We start from the raw sequence: 16772 nt of genomic DNA, 5'->3' as shown, positions 1-16772 counted from the left end.
ATGTGACTATAGGGTTGTGGCGCTCATCTCGCTTTCAGGCTGAGGGAGATGGCATTTGTCCACAGACAGCTTTCTGGGTCTTGTGGACAGCATGACTAAACCACTTCTGGTGCAACAGGACACCATGACGGAAGCCAGTGCACACAGAAATGCCATTTACCTTCCCACTGCAGCAGTACTTATTTATCTACTCGCACCGGAGTGCTTTTGAACTGCCATGATGGGAGGAGCTGGGACAGAGCAACGGGAGCTCACCCCATCACGCAGATTCCAACCACTGACCTGCCGATTGGCAAGCCCAAGAGGCTCAGTGGTTTAGACCACAGCGTCACCCACTCACATTATATGCAAAGCAAAGGCTATTGGAACGCTAATATTTTTTGGGGGGGAACTCCCCTTCCCATACACATACTATATATTTTCTGGCAGGAAGCCACAGACTGAATGAGACAGCAACCCAAACACACACCTTAGCAAACTGTGTCCACCTCCCACCTCTGATTCAATGGTTAACCGCAGTACTTACAGTTAGCCATCACAAACTCTATGCACAGATTCTCTTCACCTCTACACCTGACAGTCTCTGAGTCCTGACAATCTTCAAAGCTGGAAGCAGAGCAGCCTGGGCACTTCAGACCATTGTAGGGTGGATACCGCGCTGCCAAAAGCAAGCGTTAGAATCAATACATGAATCCAGACCAGATGTCTCTATTTTAATTCCTAGGCTCCAGTTGTCTAATCCTATGAGATATGTGCCGTGTTTCCACTGCATTCTGCTTCTAGAACCATTCACTGATGCAATGCAGTTGAAGAGTCTGGCAACCAGTTTATGAAGAAAAGGGAGCAATTTGAGTTGCTGCTGTCCTGAGAAGGTCGGAGAATTCACATTTATATCTAACAATGGCGCCTCCACAATTGATTATATAATCGTGTCGTATGATCTTCAAAACAAAGTTCTGGAATGTAAAGTGGAGGAGCGCTTAGACAGTGATCATCTGCCATTAAGTGCACTCGTAGTTGCGGGAAAGGATTTATCCTGCGCTGAAAAAATCGAGCATTCGAGCCCTACAGCTTTGGAGCTCAGATATTCGCGCATTAGATGGACAGATGAACTGCATAAGGAAATTTCAAGTAGGCTATGCTCAAAGGAATTCCTCATTAAGAGAGAAAACCTTATAACTTCCTCAAGCCATGAATTAAAGATAAATTTATTTCAGGAGTTAATTTTACTCCTTCAAGATCCCCTGAAGGAAAAAAGGAACAGGCCAAGTAGGCAATCCTCAGTATATAAAAACTCCAAACCCTGGTTTGATCAAGAATGTCAGGATATGAAGCTAAATTTACTAAAAAAATACAAGAATTATAGATCTGCCAATTTACCCCAACTCCCCACGGGCTGGTTTGAAGATAAACGGAATTATAAAATTTTGATCAAAAACAAAAAACTCCTGGCACAGAAAAGAGAATGGAAATGCCTAATAGATGCATCCAGAGAGAGAGATTCGGCCACCTTCTGGAGACTGGTAGCAAATGGAGTGCGACCTACTTCCTCAGAAGTGGAGTACACTATACCTGCAGGGACTTGGGAGGCATTTTTCCAATCTTCATATTCAGCTCTGCCTTTGACTCAGCCACTAATACAGTGTGCGGCAGGTGATGAGTGGCCTCCGGTGTCGGTCGCGGAGATTAGGAGGCTTATTCAGGCACTCAAACACAGAAAAGCCCCGGGAGCAGATAACATCTCTCCTGAACTTCTCAAAGCCAATATTGACTGGTGGGCCCCAGTCCTTGCCACCCTTTTCACCAGCATAGATCAAACAGCAATAATACCAGAGGACTGGGGATTGGCAATCATCGTTCCCATATTCAAGAAAGGCTGCAAACTTGATCCAGCCAATTACAGACCAATCAGTCTCTTAAGCATCATCAGCAAACTTTATGCAACTCACTTACGTGAAAAGCTTGCGGACTGGCTGGAACAGGAGCACATCCTAAAGGAAGCCCAGGCTGGTTTCAGGGCACATAGATCAACTCTAGACCAAGGATTGGTATTGCAACATCTAGTGGAGAAATACACCTCAAAGAAAGGAGGCTCTCTCTATGTAGCCTTTATAGATTTTAAATCAGCCTTCGACTCGATACCCCGGCACAGACTTTGGGAAAAACTAAATGTCACAAACATCGATAGACGTCTTTTGCTTCTTATCCGTAGACTACATGAAAACACTCGGATCCGTGTTAGATGCGACCGTTATGGGAACCTATCAAAGGAAATCCAAAGCTCCCATGGTGTCAAGCAAGGCTGTGTTCTTGCTCCTATTCTTTTTAACTTCTATATAAACTCCTTAGTCGGAGAGATGGAGGAAGCAAGCACTCATTCCCCAAATCTAAGTAATACACCAATCCCGGTCCTTTTGTACGCGGATGATGCGGCACTTATTTCCTTCTCTTGTGTGGGTCTAAGAAAACTTTTACGAGCTCTTACAGAGTATTGCGAAGCTGAACACCTAATAGTAAATTACACTAAATCAAAAATTATGGTGTTCTCCAAGAGAAAACTCCGACATAAATGGAAAATTAATAACCAACCTATTGAGCAAGTAACATCTTTTAGATATCTTGGAATAATTTTTGATGAGAAGGGATCCTGGTGCCATCAGATCAAGAATTCCATTGTAAATGCGCAAAGATCTTCCAGAGCTATTATAAGATTCTTTTACAGAAAAGGAGGTCAATATGTCCCTGCTGCCTCCCAGGTCTTTGTTGCAAAAATACTTCCACAATTGACGTATGGCACCCAGATATTTAATTGTCAAAAACTCAAGTCCCTGGAATCTGTACAAACTAAATTTTATCGCTCCCTACTAGGGTTACCTACCTGTGTCTCTAACACTGCCATTAGGCTGGAGGTTGGCCAACTCCCTATTAATGCCAGGATATGGATCTTGAAGATTCACTTCTGGCTAAAACTCATATTTTTCCCAGTGGGAGTGGCTCCATTGACTCTACTAGACCCGTTCCAGTCTAAATGGAGATTGTCGCTTTATGAAAAATTGAGGGGCCTGGGGCTTTCCTCACAAGAACTCATAGCCTCAGGCTTTGAAAAGGCTAAAATGATGGTGAGCCAGCGAATAGGAGATGTAGAGCTTCAGGACCATATGAGCAAGATAGATAAATATCCAGCTATCCAAGATTATGGAAAAGGGTTTAATCTAACCCCATATTTGCTGGACCTACAAATCGCAAAATATAGGCGGGCGTTTACCCTTACCAGATTTGATGTATTGCCATCTGCCTTACTAAAGGGCAGATACGAGGGCACACCCTATGCTGAACGAGTTTGCCCATGTGGTCTGAAGGAGGTGGAAACGGCTTCGCATGTGCTGTTACACTGCGACCTTTACGGGGACATCAGGTTACTGTTTATCTCCCCTATCGTTCAGAAATTTCCAGGTCGATCTGAATCTCAGCGGCTGAAAATCCTACTAGGAGATAAAAACCCAGAAGTAACACTGAAAGTGGCCAAGTTTTCTGCGGCCGCGATCAAGCGGAGGGCATTAGCTGTAAAAAAGTAAAAGATCTGACCCCTGGATAAGCCCCCCCTTTTTTAAGCCCATACATATACTGTAGTGCATATATGAGTATGTATATGTGTGTGTGTGTGTATGTGTATTGTTTTTATGTATAATTTTACAACTTTTAATTGACACCATCATTCCCTTGTAAACTATTGCTGCCTTTTATGTTTTTTTTTTCTTTTCTTCTGGTCTATGACCGTAATAAACTATTCATTCATTCGTCCTGAGATAGACTGGAGAGACTCTACCCACACTATGGGTGAATTTCACTCTTGAGGGGAGAGGTGGACTTACTGCAGGAGGTGACAAAGAAACCTCTTGGCATCAACATCTTGGCAAGATTCTTGTGGGAAGCTGAGATTTACCAGGTTTTAAGGCTAGGTGAGAAAATGAACGCTCCCAGAAGATAACTGAAGATAGTTTGTCATATGGGGAGAGAGATTAGGAGCTACTTTTGCACTTATTTTCTCTCACTCTCTTTCTCCTCTTTCATGCTGTTGATAAATAAGTGTTATGTTTAATAGTTGCATCTGAGCTGAATGGGTAATAATTTTTCTTTTTTGATTGGGATGAGATGTGGAGATTATTACTGGGATGCCAAAGTGAATAAGTTGAAAGGCTTTTCTTTATCTGTTATTTGTTGTTGTTGTTGTTTAGTCGTTTAGTCGTGTCCGACTCTTCGCGGCCCCATGGATCAGAGCACGCCAGGCAGTCCTGTGTTATTTATTATGTACTATATTCCATGATGTATTATTACACATGTCTTAATACTTCGAGTAGGGGACGCGGGTGGTGCTGTGGGTTAAACCACAGAGCCTAGGACTTGCCGATCCGAATGTCGGCGGTTCGAATCCCCACGATGGGGTGAGCTCCCGTTGGTCCCTGCTCCTGCCAACCTAGCAGTTCGAAAGCACATCAAAGTGCAAGTAGATAAATAGGCCCAGGAAGACTCCCTGAGTGAGTGCTTGTGGGCCCTGCTTTTGCCACTTACCATCTGGCTTGGGGCGGGGCCTGGGGCCTCATAAGGACTGCGTGCTGCTTGCTGCCTGCTGCCCAGGAAGACTCCCTGAGTGAGTGCTTGTGGGCCCTGCTTTTGCCACTTACCATCTGGCTTGGGGCGGGGCCTGGGGCCTCATAAGGACTGCGTGCTGCTTGCGGCCTGCTGCCCAGGAAGACTCCCTGAGTGAGTGCTTGTGGGCCCTGCTTTTGCCACTTACCATCTGGCTTGGGGCGGGGCCTGGGGCCTCACAAGGACTGCGTGCTGCTTGCTGCCTGCTGCCCAGGAAGACTCCCCTGAGTGAGTGCTTGTGGGCCCTGCTCTTGCCACTTACCATCTGGCTTGGGGCGGGGCCTGGGGCCTCACAAGGACTGCGTGCTGCTTGCGGCCTGCTGCCCAGGAAGACTCCCTGAGTGAGTGCCTGAGGGCCCTGCTCCTTTCTGCCACTTACCATCTGGCCTGGGGCGGGGCCTGGGGCCTCATAAGGACTGCGTGCTGCTTGCGGCCTGCTGCCCAGGAAGACTCCCTGAGTGAGTGCTTGTGGGCCCTGCTTTTGCCACTTACCATCTGGCTTGGGGCGGGGCCTGGGGCCTCACAAGGACTGCGTGCTGCTTGCTGCCTGCTGCCCAGGAAGATTCCCTGAGTGAGTGCTTGTGGGCCCTGCTTTTGCCACTTACCATCTGGCTTGGGGCGGGGCCTGGGGCCTCATAAGGACAGTGTGCTGCTTGCGGCCTGCTGCCCAGGAAGACTCCCTGAGTGAGTGCCTGAGGGCCCTGCTCCTTTCTGCCACTTACCATCTGGCCTGGGGCGGGGCCTGGGGCCTCATAAGGACTGCGTGCGGCTTGCTGCCTGCTGCCCAGGAAGACTCCCTGAGTGAGTGCTTGTGGGCCCTGCTTTTGCCACTTACCATCTGGCTTGGGGCAGGGCCTGGGGCCTCATAAGGACTGCGTGCTGCTTGCGGCCTGCTGCCCAGGAAGACTCCCTGAGTGAGTGCTTGTGGGCCCTGCTTTTGCCACTTACCATCTGGCCTGGGGCGGGGCCTGGGGCCTCATAAGGATTGCGTGCTGCTTGCTGCCTGCTGCCCAGGAAGACTCCCTGAGTGAGTGCTTGTGGGCCCTGCTTTTGCCACTTACCATCTGGCTTGGGGCAGGGCCTGGGGCCTCATAAGGACTGCGTGCTGCTTGCGGCCTGCTGCCCAGGAAGACTCCCTGAGTGAGTGCTTGTGGGCCCTGCTTTTGCCACTTACCATCTGGCTTGGGGCGGGGCCTGGGGCCTTACAAGGACTGCGTGCTGCTTGCTGCCTGCTGCCCAGGAAGACTCCCTGAGTGAGTGCTTGTGGGCCCTGCTTTTGCCACTTACCATCTGGCCTGGGGCGGGGCCTGAAGCCTCACAAGGACTGCGTGCTGCTTGCTGCCTGCTGCCCAGGAGGAGTCCCCTGAGTGAGTGCCTGAGGGCCCTGCTCCTCCCTGCCACTTACCACCTGGCCCGGAGCGGGGCCTGACAGGCCTCACTAGGACAGTTGTTACTGCCGGAGAGGCACAGAGTGTTTTTAAAATGTTTTTAAAAATTTTCTTTGGATTTTTTGTATGTGGGGGGTGGGGGTGGGATGGATGTTTGGTTGGGCTTGGGGAATTATTATTTTTTTTATTTTGATGTTTTTGTAATTTTTACATTTTTTTTGTTTGTATTGTTTTATTGGTTTTGTTTGTTTGTTTAAGGTGTTATTTTGTTTTTAGGGGGAGGGTTCAGGGCTGCCGGGGAGTGGGCCCCAGCCCACAAAATGGCTGGGGCATGTTCCACAGGGGGGGATGCACTGGGACAACCGATCTCAGTGATCACGGGTAGGAGGAGGAGTTACGCTAAGACCAGACCATGTCATTACAGAGGAGGCAGGTTTAGTCGTTGTCTGAGGACTATCCCTGCCTCCGGGTCTGGTCCTGTCCGGATGGATACTAGAATCAGCAAGGGATACCCACGTGACCTGAAGGTGCTGCTGTGCAATGCCAGGTCAATGATTCGTAAGACCACTGCCATCCATGACTTGATCATGGATGGAGGATTTGACCTGGCATGTGTAACAGAGACTTGGTTGGATGAAGCAGATGGGCCTGTCCTTGCCGCTGCTTGTCCACCAGGTTTCTCTTACGCACAGCAACCCAGGTCACGTGGGCGGGGAGGGGGGGTTGCAGTGATTTTTAGGAAGTCATTAGTTTGCACCAGGCGTCCTATTGGGAAGACCCAGTTTTCTGAGTGCATGTTCTGGAAGTTGGGCAATAGGGGCAGTACAGGATTCCTTTTGGTGTACCGACCTCCCCGCTGCACCAAGGATTCCCTGCCCGAGCTGCTTCAGGTCGTGGCGGATGTTCTCCTGGAGACACCCAGCCTGGTCGTCCTAGGGGATTTTAACATCCATGCCGACACGACCTTACAAGGGGCCGCTCGGGACTTCGTGGAAAGCATGGCCTCCATGGGGCTGTCCCTGAATAAGTCTGGCCCAACCCATAGCCGTGGACATGCCTTGGACCTGGTGTTTACCTCTATGGATGTTGGTGATCTGACACTAAGTAAAAGCGAAATGAAAGAAGTGCCATGGTCAGATCACTTCCTGGTGCAACTGGACTTCTCTGCGACCCATCCCCTCTGCAGGGAGGTGGGACCAATTCGGATGGTCCGCCCCCGCCACTTAATGGATCCAAATGGTTTCCAGAGAGTGGTAGGGGATGCTTTATCCCATGTTGATGGCCTTTCAGCCGATTCCCTGGTGGCCCGCTGGAATGTGGAGTTAACCAGGGCTATTGACTGTTTGGCTCCGAAGCGCCCTCTCCGATTGCATGGAGCCCGGACAGCCCCGTGGTTTTCCACGGATCTGAGGGCAATGAAACAATCGTTGAGACGGCTAGAGCGCCGGTGGCGGATAACTCATTCCGAATCTGACCGGACACAGGTTAGAGCTCAACGTCGAGCCTACCAAGTGGCGATAGCGACGGCGAAGAAGAATTTCTTCACCGCCTCTATTGCATCTGCAGAAAACAGCAGCAGGAGACTTTTTCAGGTGGTTCACAATTTAGCGGAACCACCTGCAACATCGGGGCCCAGTACGGGCCACATGTTCTCCTGCAATGATTTTGCAAAGTTTTTTACAGATAAAATCGCCCAGATTCGGGAAGAAGTAGACTCCACCGTGGGAGCAGGGCCGGGGCGGGAGAGTGCTAGAGTTCTGTCTAGTCAAGTTGAGTGGGATCAATTTCAACCTGTTACCTCCGAGGATGTGGACAGGCTGCTTGGACGAGTGAAACCAACCACCTGTCTCCTGGATCCTTGCCCATCCTGGCTTATAAAAGCTAGCCGGGAAGGACTGGGCGATGGGCTTCGTGGGGTGGTGAATGCTTCCCTCCGTGAGGGAGCCTTCCCAGACCCGCTGAAAGAGGCGGTTATTAAACCGCTTCTTAAAAAACCATCTTTAGATGCGGCCACGATGGCCAACTATCGCCCAGTCTCAAATCTTCCATTCCTGGGCAAGGTGATTGAGCGAGTGGTTGCTGAACAACTCCAGGCACGCCTGGAAGAAGCGGACCATTTGGATCCCTTCCAGTCGGGATTCAGGCCTCATCATGGGACTGAAACTGCCTTGGTCGCACTGGTTGATGATCTCCGGCGGGCTAGGGACAAAGGTGAGAGCTGTTTCCTAGTTCTGCTGGATCTCTCAGCGGCGTTTGATACCATCGACCATAGCATCCTTCTGGACCGTCTTGAGGGGCTGGGAGCTGGGGGCACTGTTATACAGTGGTTCCGCTCCTTCCTCCTGGGCCGTGTTCAGAAAGTGGTGGTGGGGGATGAGTGCTCAGACCCTTGGGCCCTCACTTGTGGGGTGCCTCAGGGTTCTGTCCTCTCCCCCATGCTTTTTAACATCTATATGAAGCCGCTGGGAGAGATCATCAGGAGGTTTGGGCTGGGTGTTCATCAGTATGCGGATGACACCCAGCTCTACCTCTCTTTTAAATCAGAACCAGTGAAGGCGGTGAAGGTCCTCTGTGAGTGTCTGGAGGCGGTTGGAGGATGGATGGCGGCTAACAGATTGAGGTTGAATCCTGACAAGACAGAAGTACTGTTTTTGGGGGACAGGAGGCGGGCAGGTGTGGAGGATTCCCTGGTCCTGAATGGGGTAACTGTGCCCCTGAAGGACCAGGTGCGCAGCCTGGGAGTCATTTTGGACTCACAGCTGTCCATGGAGGCACAGGTCAAATCTGTGTCCAGGGCAGCTGTTTACCAACTCCATCTGGTACGTAGGCTGAGACCCTATCTGCCTGCGGACTGTCTCGCCAGAGTGGTGCATGCTCTGGTTATCTCCCGCTTGGACTACTGCAATGCGCTCTACGTGGGGCTACCTTTGAAGGTGACGCGGAAACTACAACTAATCCAGAATGCGGCAGCTAGACTGGTGACTGGGAGCGGCCGCCGAGACCATATAACACCGGTCTTGAAAGACCTGCATTGGCTCCCAGTACGTTTCCGAGCACAATTCAAAGTGTTGGTGCTGACCTTTAAATCCCTAAACGGCCTCGGTCCAGTATACCTGAAGGAGCGTCTCCACCCCCATCAGTCTGCCCGGACGCTGAGGTCCAGCGCCGAGGGCCTTCTGGCGGTTCCCTCACTGCGAGAAGCAAAGCTACAGGGAACCAGGCAGAGGGCCTTCTCGGTAGTGGCGCCCGCCCTGTGGAACGCCCTTCCAGCAGATGTCAAAGCGATAAACAACTACCTGACATTCAGGAGACATCTTAAGGCAGCCCTGTTCAGGGAAGTTTTTAACGTGTGACATTTTACTGTATTTCTGGTTTTTATGGAAGCCGCCCAGAGTGGCTGGGGAGGCCCAGCCAGATGGGCGGGGTATAAATAATAAATTATTATTATTATTATTATTATAGGTACCACTCCAGCGGGAAGGTAAACGTGTGCTGCTCTAGTTCACCAGAAGCAGCTTAGTCATGCTGGCCACATGACCTGGAAGCTGTACACCGGCTCCCTCAGCCAGTAAAGCGAGATGAGCGCCGCAACCCCAGAGTCGGCCACGACTGGACCTAATGGTCAGGGGTCCCTTTACCTTTACCTTAATACTTCGAGTTATATATATGAATATAATGTTATGTAGGGAAGAACCAGAATCTGTTCAAGAAAATTGGAGATATGAAAGGAACATTTCGTGCAAAGATTACCATAATAAAGGACAAACGTGGTAAGGACCTAACAGAAGCAGAAGGCATCAAGAAGAGGTGACAAGAATACACAGAGGAATTATACCAAAAAGATATGGATGGCTCGTACACCCCAGGTAGTGTGGTTGCTGAGCTTGAGCCAGACATCCTGGAGAATGAAGTCAAATGGGCCTTAGAAAGCACTGCAAATAACAAGGCCAGTGGAAGTGATGATATTCCAGCTGAACTATTTAAAAATGTAAGAGATGATGCTGTTAAGGTGCTACACTCAATATGCCAGCAAGTTTGGAAAACTCAGCAGTGGCCAGAGGATTGGAGAAGATCAGTCTACATCCCAATCCCAAAGAAGGGCAGTGCCAAAGAATGCTCCAACTACCGCACAATTGCACTCATTTCACACGCTAGCAAGGTTATGCTTAAAATTCTACAAGGCAGGCTTAAGCAGTATGTGGAACAAGAACTCCCAGAAGTGCAAGCTGGATTTAGAACAGGCAGAGGAACCAGAGACCAAATTGCAAACATGTGCTGGATTATGGAGAAAGCTAGAGAGTTCCAGAAAGACATCTACTTCTGCTTCATTGACTATGCAAAAGCCTTTGACTGTGTTGACTACAGCAAACTACGGCAAGTTCTTAAAGAAATGGGAGTGCCTGATCACCTCATCTGTCTCCTGAGAAATCTCTATGTGGGACAAGAAGCTACAGTTAGAACTGGATATGGAACAACTGATTCGTTCAAAATTGGGAAAGGAGTACGGCAAGGCTGTATATTGTCTCCCTGCTTATTTAACTTATATGCAGAATTCATTATGCGAAAGGCTGGGCTGGATGAATCCCAAGCCGGAATTAAGATCGCCGGAAGAAATACAGTGGTACCCCGCAAGACGAACGCCTCACGAGACGAAAAACTCGCAAAACAAAAGGTTTTTTCGTTTTCGAGTTGCCTCGCAAGACGAATTTCCCTATGGGCTTGCTTCGCAAGACGAAGCTTGCCCCGGGGACAGCGGGTCTTCTCTTTTGAAGCAAGGGGCTGCAGGGAGATCGCTATCTCCCCGCAGCCCCTTGCTTCAAAAGAGGTCCGGGGGCAGCGGGAAGCTAAGCGCTTCTTTCCCGCTGCCCCCCGACGTCTTTTGCAGCAAGGGGCTGCAGGGAGATCGCTATCTCCCCGCAGCCCCTTGCTTCAAAAGAGGTCCGGGGGCAGCGGGAAGCTAAGCGCTTCTTCCCTGCTGCCCCCCGACGTCTTTTGCAGCAAGGGGCTGCAGGGAGATCGCTATCTCCCCGCAGCCCCTTGCTTCAAAAGAGGTCCAGGGGCAGCGGGAAGCTAAGCGCTTCTTCCCTGTTGCCCCCCGACGTCTTTTGCAGCAAGGGGCTGCAGGGAGATTGCTATCTCCCCGCAGCCCCTTGCTTCAAAAGAGGTCCAGGGGCAGCGGGAAGCTAAGCGCTTCTTCCCTGCTGCCCCCCGACGTCTTTTGCAGCAAGGGGCTGCAGGGAGATCGCTATCTCCCTGCAGCCCCTTGCTGCAAAAGACGTCTGGGGGAAGCGGGGAAGAAGCGCTTCTTCCCCACTTCCCCCGGACGTCTTTTGCAGGGTTGCCGGCATGCCGAAGCCTGCGCGCGCTGACATCAGCGCCGCGAAGCCTGGGAGCGCTGATGTCAGTGCGCGCAGGCTTCGGCATGGCGGCAACCCTTCGCCAGCAGCGGCAGCGCTGCCGCTGCTGGCGGAGAGGTCCGCGAAGCCTTGGCCGGACAGCTTTTGAAGGCAGGCGGGGGGGGGAGCAAAGACTTTCGCCCCCGCCAGCCTTCAGAAGAGGAAGGCTGGCAGGGGACAAAAGTCTTTGTCCCCCCTGCCTGCCTTCCCAGGGGCTTTTAAATCGCCCCGGACAGCGGAGAAGTCCTCCGCTGTCCGGGGCGATTTTAAAATGCCGCCCGCCAGCATTTTAAGATCGCCCCGGACAGCGGAGAAGTCCTCCGCTGTCCCGGGGTTTTTTAAAATGCTGGGGGTGGGAAGAAAAGCCCTTGCCCCCCCCCAGCCTTCAGAAGAGGTCCGGGGACAGACTGTCCCCGGACCTGGTCTGAAGGCGGTTTCCCTAGGAACGCATTAATTGATTTTCAATGCATTCCTATGGGAAACCGTGCATCGCAAGACGAAAAAACCGCAAGACGAAGAGAATTGCGGAACGAATTAATTTCGTCTTGCGAGGCACCACTGTATCAACAACCTCAGATATGCAGATGACACAACCTTGATGGCAGAAAGTGAGGAGGAATTAAAGAAGTTTTTAATGAGGGTGAAAGAGGAGAGCACAAAATATGGGTTGAAGCTCAACATCAAAAAAACGAAGATCATGGCCACTGGTCCCATCACTTCCTGGCAAATAGAAGGGGAAGAAATGGAGGCAGTGAGAGATTTTACTTTCTTGGGCTCCATGATCACTGCAGATAGTGACAGCAGCAATGAAATTAAAAGACGCCTGCTTCTTGGGAGAAAAGTAACGACAAACCTAGACAGCATCTTAAAAAGCAGAACATCACCTTGCCAACAAATGTCCGTATAGTTAAAGCTATGGTTTTCCCAGTAGTGATGAATGGAAGTGAGAGCTGGCCCATAAAGAAGGCTGATCACTGATGAATTGATGCTTTTGAATTATGGTGCTGGAGGAGACTCTTGAGAGTCCCATGGACTGCAAGAAGATCAAACCTATCCATTCTTAAGGAAATCAGCCCTGAGTGCTCACTGGAAGGACAGATCGTGAAGCTGAGACTCCAATACTTTGGCCACCTCATGAGAAGAGAAGACTCCCTGGAAAAGACCCTGATGTTGGGAAAGGAGAAGGGGGCGACAGAGGATGAGATGGTTGGATAGTCTTCTTGAAGCTACCAGCAGGAGTTGGACCAAACTGCGGGAGGCAATGGATGACAGAAGTGCCTGGCGTTTTATGGTCCATGGGGTCACGAAGAGTCGGACACGACTAAACAACAACAACAACAAGGTATATTATGTTGTTTATTTGGTGCTGTGTTAGAAACTGTCCTGTGACCTATTGATGAAGGGCAGTATATAAATTTCTCAAATAAATAAATTTTGTTTTCATGTTGTATTTATTATTTTTATATACCACTCAATACAGTGGTACCTCAGGTTACATACGCTTCAGGTTACATACGCTTCAGGTTACATACGCTTCAGGTTACATACGCTTCAGGTTACAAACTCCGCTAACCCAGAAATAGTGCTTCAGGTTAAGAACTTTGCTTCAGGATGAGAACAGAAATCGGGCTCCGGCGGCGTGGCGGCAGCAGGAGGCCCCATTAGCTAAAGTGGTGCTTCAGGTTAAGAACAGTTTCAGGTTAAGAACGAACCTCCGGAATGAATTAAGAATTTAACCTGAGGTACAACTGTACATAAAGAAGTCCCTAAGTAGTTTACAAAATCTCTCTCTCTCTCTCTCTCTCTCTCTCTCTCTCTCTCTCTGTGTGTGTGTGTGTGTGTGTGTGATTGAAACTGAGTAACCACAATAAAATAAAATGCAGTTTTCAATATAACTACAATACATTGCAATAATATATATTTTTTAAAAAAACACAGCAACACATTTTGAAATATCTTTAGAGTCAGGGACCCCTTCCTTCATGCACTAAACACTACACACCACAGCCAAATCCTGATTTACATATGCACAAAAAATTAATATGACTCCTCCTAGTCTGTTCAGCTAATACATACAAAACACATCATCCACCCATTCATTCCAGTATATCTATCTCAGTAAGTCACCAACCACTAACCCCACTCACTCCTTCCTCTCAGGAAAAAAAAGTATGGATGGCAGCTAATGGATTGAGGTTGAATGTCAACAAGATAGAAGTACTGTTTCTGGGGGACAGAGGGTGGGCATGTATGGGGGCTCCCTGGTCCTAAATGGAGTAACTATGCCCCTGAAGGACCATGGCCTGGGAGTCATTTTGGACTCACAGCTGTCTATGGAGGCACAAGTTAATTCTGTGTCCAGGGCAGCTGTTTACCAGATCCATTTGTTAGGCAGGCTGAGACCATGCCTGCCTGTGCACTGTCCTGCCAGGGGGTGCATGCTCTGGTTATCTCCCACTTGGACTACTGCAGCACACTATGTGGGGCTGCCAGATTGGTGAGTAGGAGCAGCCGCCGGAACCATATAACACTGGCTCCCGGCACTTCCGGTTTCCTGCTATGGGAAATGGCTGCCCCCCACACCAATGGACCCTAGCCATGCCAGTAATTCAGGGGTGATATGGGAGTAATTAGCCATGGCAGACTCCCCAAGGTGGTGGAGGTCTGTCTCACAGACCCGCAGATAGTCCGTGATCTGTCAGCTTGCATGAAAGTGTGAGCAACACAAATGCTGGGTCTAAGAGCACGGTATTGCTGGCACTCTCCAGACGGAAACAAAATGGTGATGATTATTGCACAGTTACCAAAAAAAAAAAAAAAAAAGGAATTCTCATGGAAAAGAACTCCTTTGGACTTGGGGTGTACTTCATTTAAAAATACATCTGCTTGTATGGATTCTTTTTATACATGAATGTGGACAGAAATTGTGGACAGAAGGACGGAGAGCACTGGATCCCTGCCAGCTCTTCTAGAGCCCGGAGGAGCTGGAGGGGGTTCTTTTGATCTTGGAGGAATTCAAATAATTCTCACATAATATAGAGCTGGGAAGCATGCCCCATAATACAGCATTTTATACAGACATATGCAGATATCAGCTCATTAAGAGGCATCAGAGAGAATTTGTTGACTTGCCATTTATAAACTCTATTTTTGGAACAAAGCCTGTTGCCATTGATGAGAACTTGACAGTCAAAGGAGAGATAAGAGGACTGAATACCAAAATAATTGGACAGAGAAGGAGATGAATTAAAAAATGCCTGCTGTGTGTTAACAATACAAAAACTTTGCTACAGAAGATGTGAGCCACAGAAACGACTGATTAGACTGAGAATCAGGATGAATAATATTAGTTTTGAATTTGGAAAAATAGCCGAAACATGAGAGACATGAATGAGGATGAATATATCTAGACAACTAGAACATGGGAATTCCCCAAAATTATTTATTATTGGAATATATAATTGGTGGTATTGTTATTATTGGAATATACATTGATTTGATTTGATTTGTCATTAATTGGAAGAATGTTATTGAAAATGTATTAAAAAATTTAACACCAACACTGGCTCCTAGTATGTTTCTGGGCATAATTCAAAGTGTTGGTGCTGGCCTTTAAAGCTATAAACAGCCACAGACCAGTATACCTGAAGAAGCATTTCTACCCCCATCATTCAGCCTGGACACTGAGGTTCAGTTCCAAGGGCTTTCTCAAGGCTCCTTCACTGCAATAAATGAGGTTGTGGGGAAGCAGGCAGAGGGGCCTTCTTGGTAGTGGTGCCCACCCTGTGGAATGCTCTCCTATCAGACATCAAGGAGATAAGTAACTATACAACCTTTAGAAGACATCCGAAGACAGCTCTGTATTGGAAGGCTTTTATCATTTTATGCTTTATTATGTTTTTGTATAAGCTGGAAGCCACTAGGTTTGGCTGGGACAAGCCAGTCAGATGGGTGGGGTACAATTATATTATTATTATTATTATTATTATTATTATTATTATTATTATTATTACTACTACTACTACTACTACTACTACTACTACTACTACAAACCCAAGGAGACATTGAAACTCATCATTTATTGAAATAGCCTTTCCAGTTACCACCCAAAACTCACAGAGATCTACTGTTCCCAACAGCAAACAGGCGCTCTCATAAGTTGCCATCTTCCACCCAAGGATAAGGTGGAGCTGCACACATCTGCTACCTGGTTCTCAACCTCCAGCACCTTTCCACCAAGGAGTGCACTAAGACAATTCAACCCACACAAGATGAACCCTACGCAAAAACCCTTTGCAGAGGGCACCCTCAACCCAACCCCTCAGCAGTGCAGCTTTTTAGTTTTCTGGATGGCCATTAGTACCAACAGATGGTTCCCCTCACTTCCTCCTCAGATCTGCCCAACTGGATAACACTCAGGTTAAGCACGGCTATCAGGGAACAAGGAGGACATGTGTTCTTATCTCTCTCTCAAATCCTCCAATTTATCCAGGGTGTTTTCTACACATTCTCAGGGGTCATCTGAAGCTCTTGATCAATCAGCGGTTAACATAGGCTATCTGCTTTCTCTTTGAGAAACAGGTGGTAAGGGTGATTCTAACCATCTTCCATGCAAACTAGGAGAAGAATCTAGAACAGTAGCATTAGTCTATTCTATGGGTACCCAAGGATGAAACCTGAAACTGAAATGACGTTCATTCTCAGGGGTATGTAGATTCAAAAGCATGCAGATATTTACCCGGTATGGTTTGGTTATTGCAGTAATCACCCTGACAGCAGTGCATTCTACGGCGGAAATATTTATCTTTTAGTGTAGTAAAGCTGTAATCCCCTGGGGTACAATCTGAAGTGCATCCCCACATTTCTGTCTCAAATATCATATCACCTGTGAGATAGACAAAGAAAGAAAAGGGTACAATTCAAAACCAACATTTTACAAACCAGCCCCCTAATAGTTGAAATTTATATGATGCTTCCTAATATACATATTGAGAGAAGAGAAGTCAGAGAAATGCTGCTGAGTGACAACATATTTACCCAAAAGAAAAGTCCCTAACTTGCTGATAACATAATAAATGATGTCAGGAGGGAGCTGTAGCCCAAGAAAGGAAAAGAGGTGGTAAGGGAACACCCAGCTATTTTAAGTCAATTCCAATCTCAAGTGTCCGATGAGCTGCACCCAATGAGACTAAAAGAGTTTGTAGATGTAATAAAAATACAATTTAGAATCACCTAGCATATTACACTCTTTGCTTAAAACAGGCAAGTGATTCATGGGGGAAAGGATGGGGCCCTGTGGCTATGGACTCTCTAGTCCAATTTTCAAACTATGGCATGACAG

The 16772-nt window shown here is 48.3% G+C and overlaps 1 protein-coding gene across 2 annotated transcripts in view; it reads right to left on the bottom strand.

The window, feature by feature from the left end:
- The window catches only part of LOC308590567 (phospholipase A2 inhibitor NAI-like), a 177357-nt gene that overhangs the window by 472 nt on the left and 160113 nt on the right, over positions 1 to 16772 (bottom strand). For both annotated transcript variants that reach the window (XM_081200718.1, XM_081200719.1), the window contains exons 3-4: positions 16170 to 16316; positions 527 to 658 (exon numbers count right to left, since the gene is read on the bottom strand). In XM_081200718.1, the coding sequence (XP_081056844.1) occupies positions 527 to 658; positions 16170 to 16316 (279 nt within the window). The remainder of the gene's footprint in view (positions 1 to 526; positions 659 to 16169; positions 16317 to 16772) is intronic.

The sequence above is a fragment of the Podarcis bocagei genome, assembly GCF_964188305.1.
Source record: "Podarcis bocagei genome assembly, chromosome: 7".
In the NCBI taxonomy this organism is placed as follows: domain Eukaryota; kingdom Metazoa; phylum Chordata; class Lepidosauria; order Squamata; family Lacertidae; genus Podarcis; species Podarcis bocagei.
This window is presented reverse-complemented; position numbering and strand designations above follow the sequence as displayed.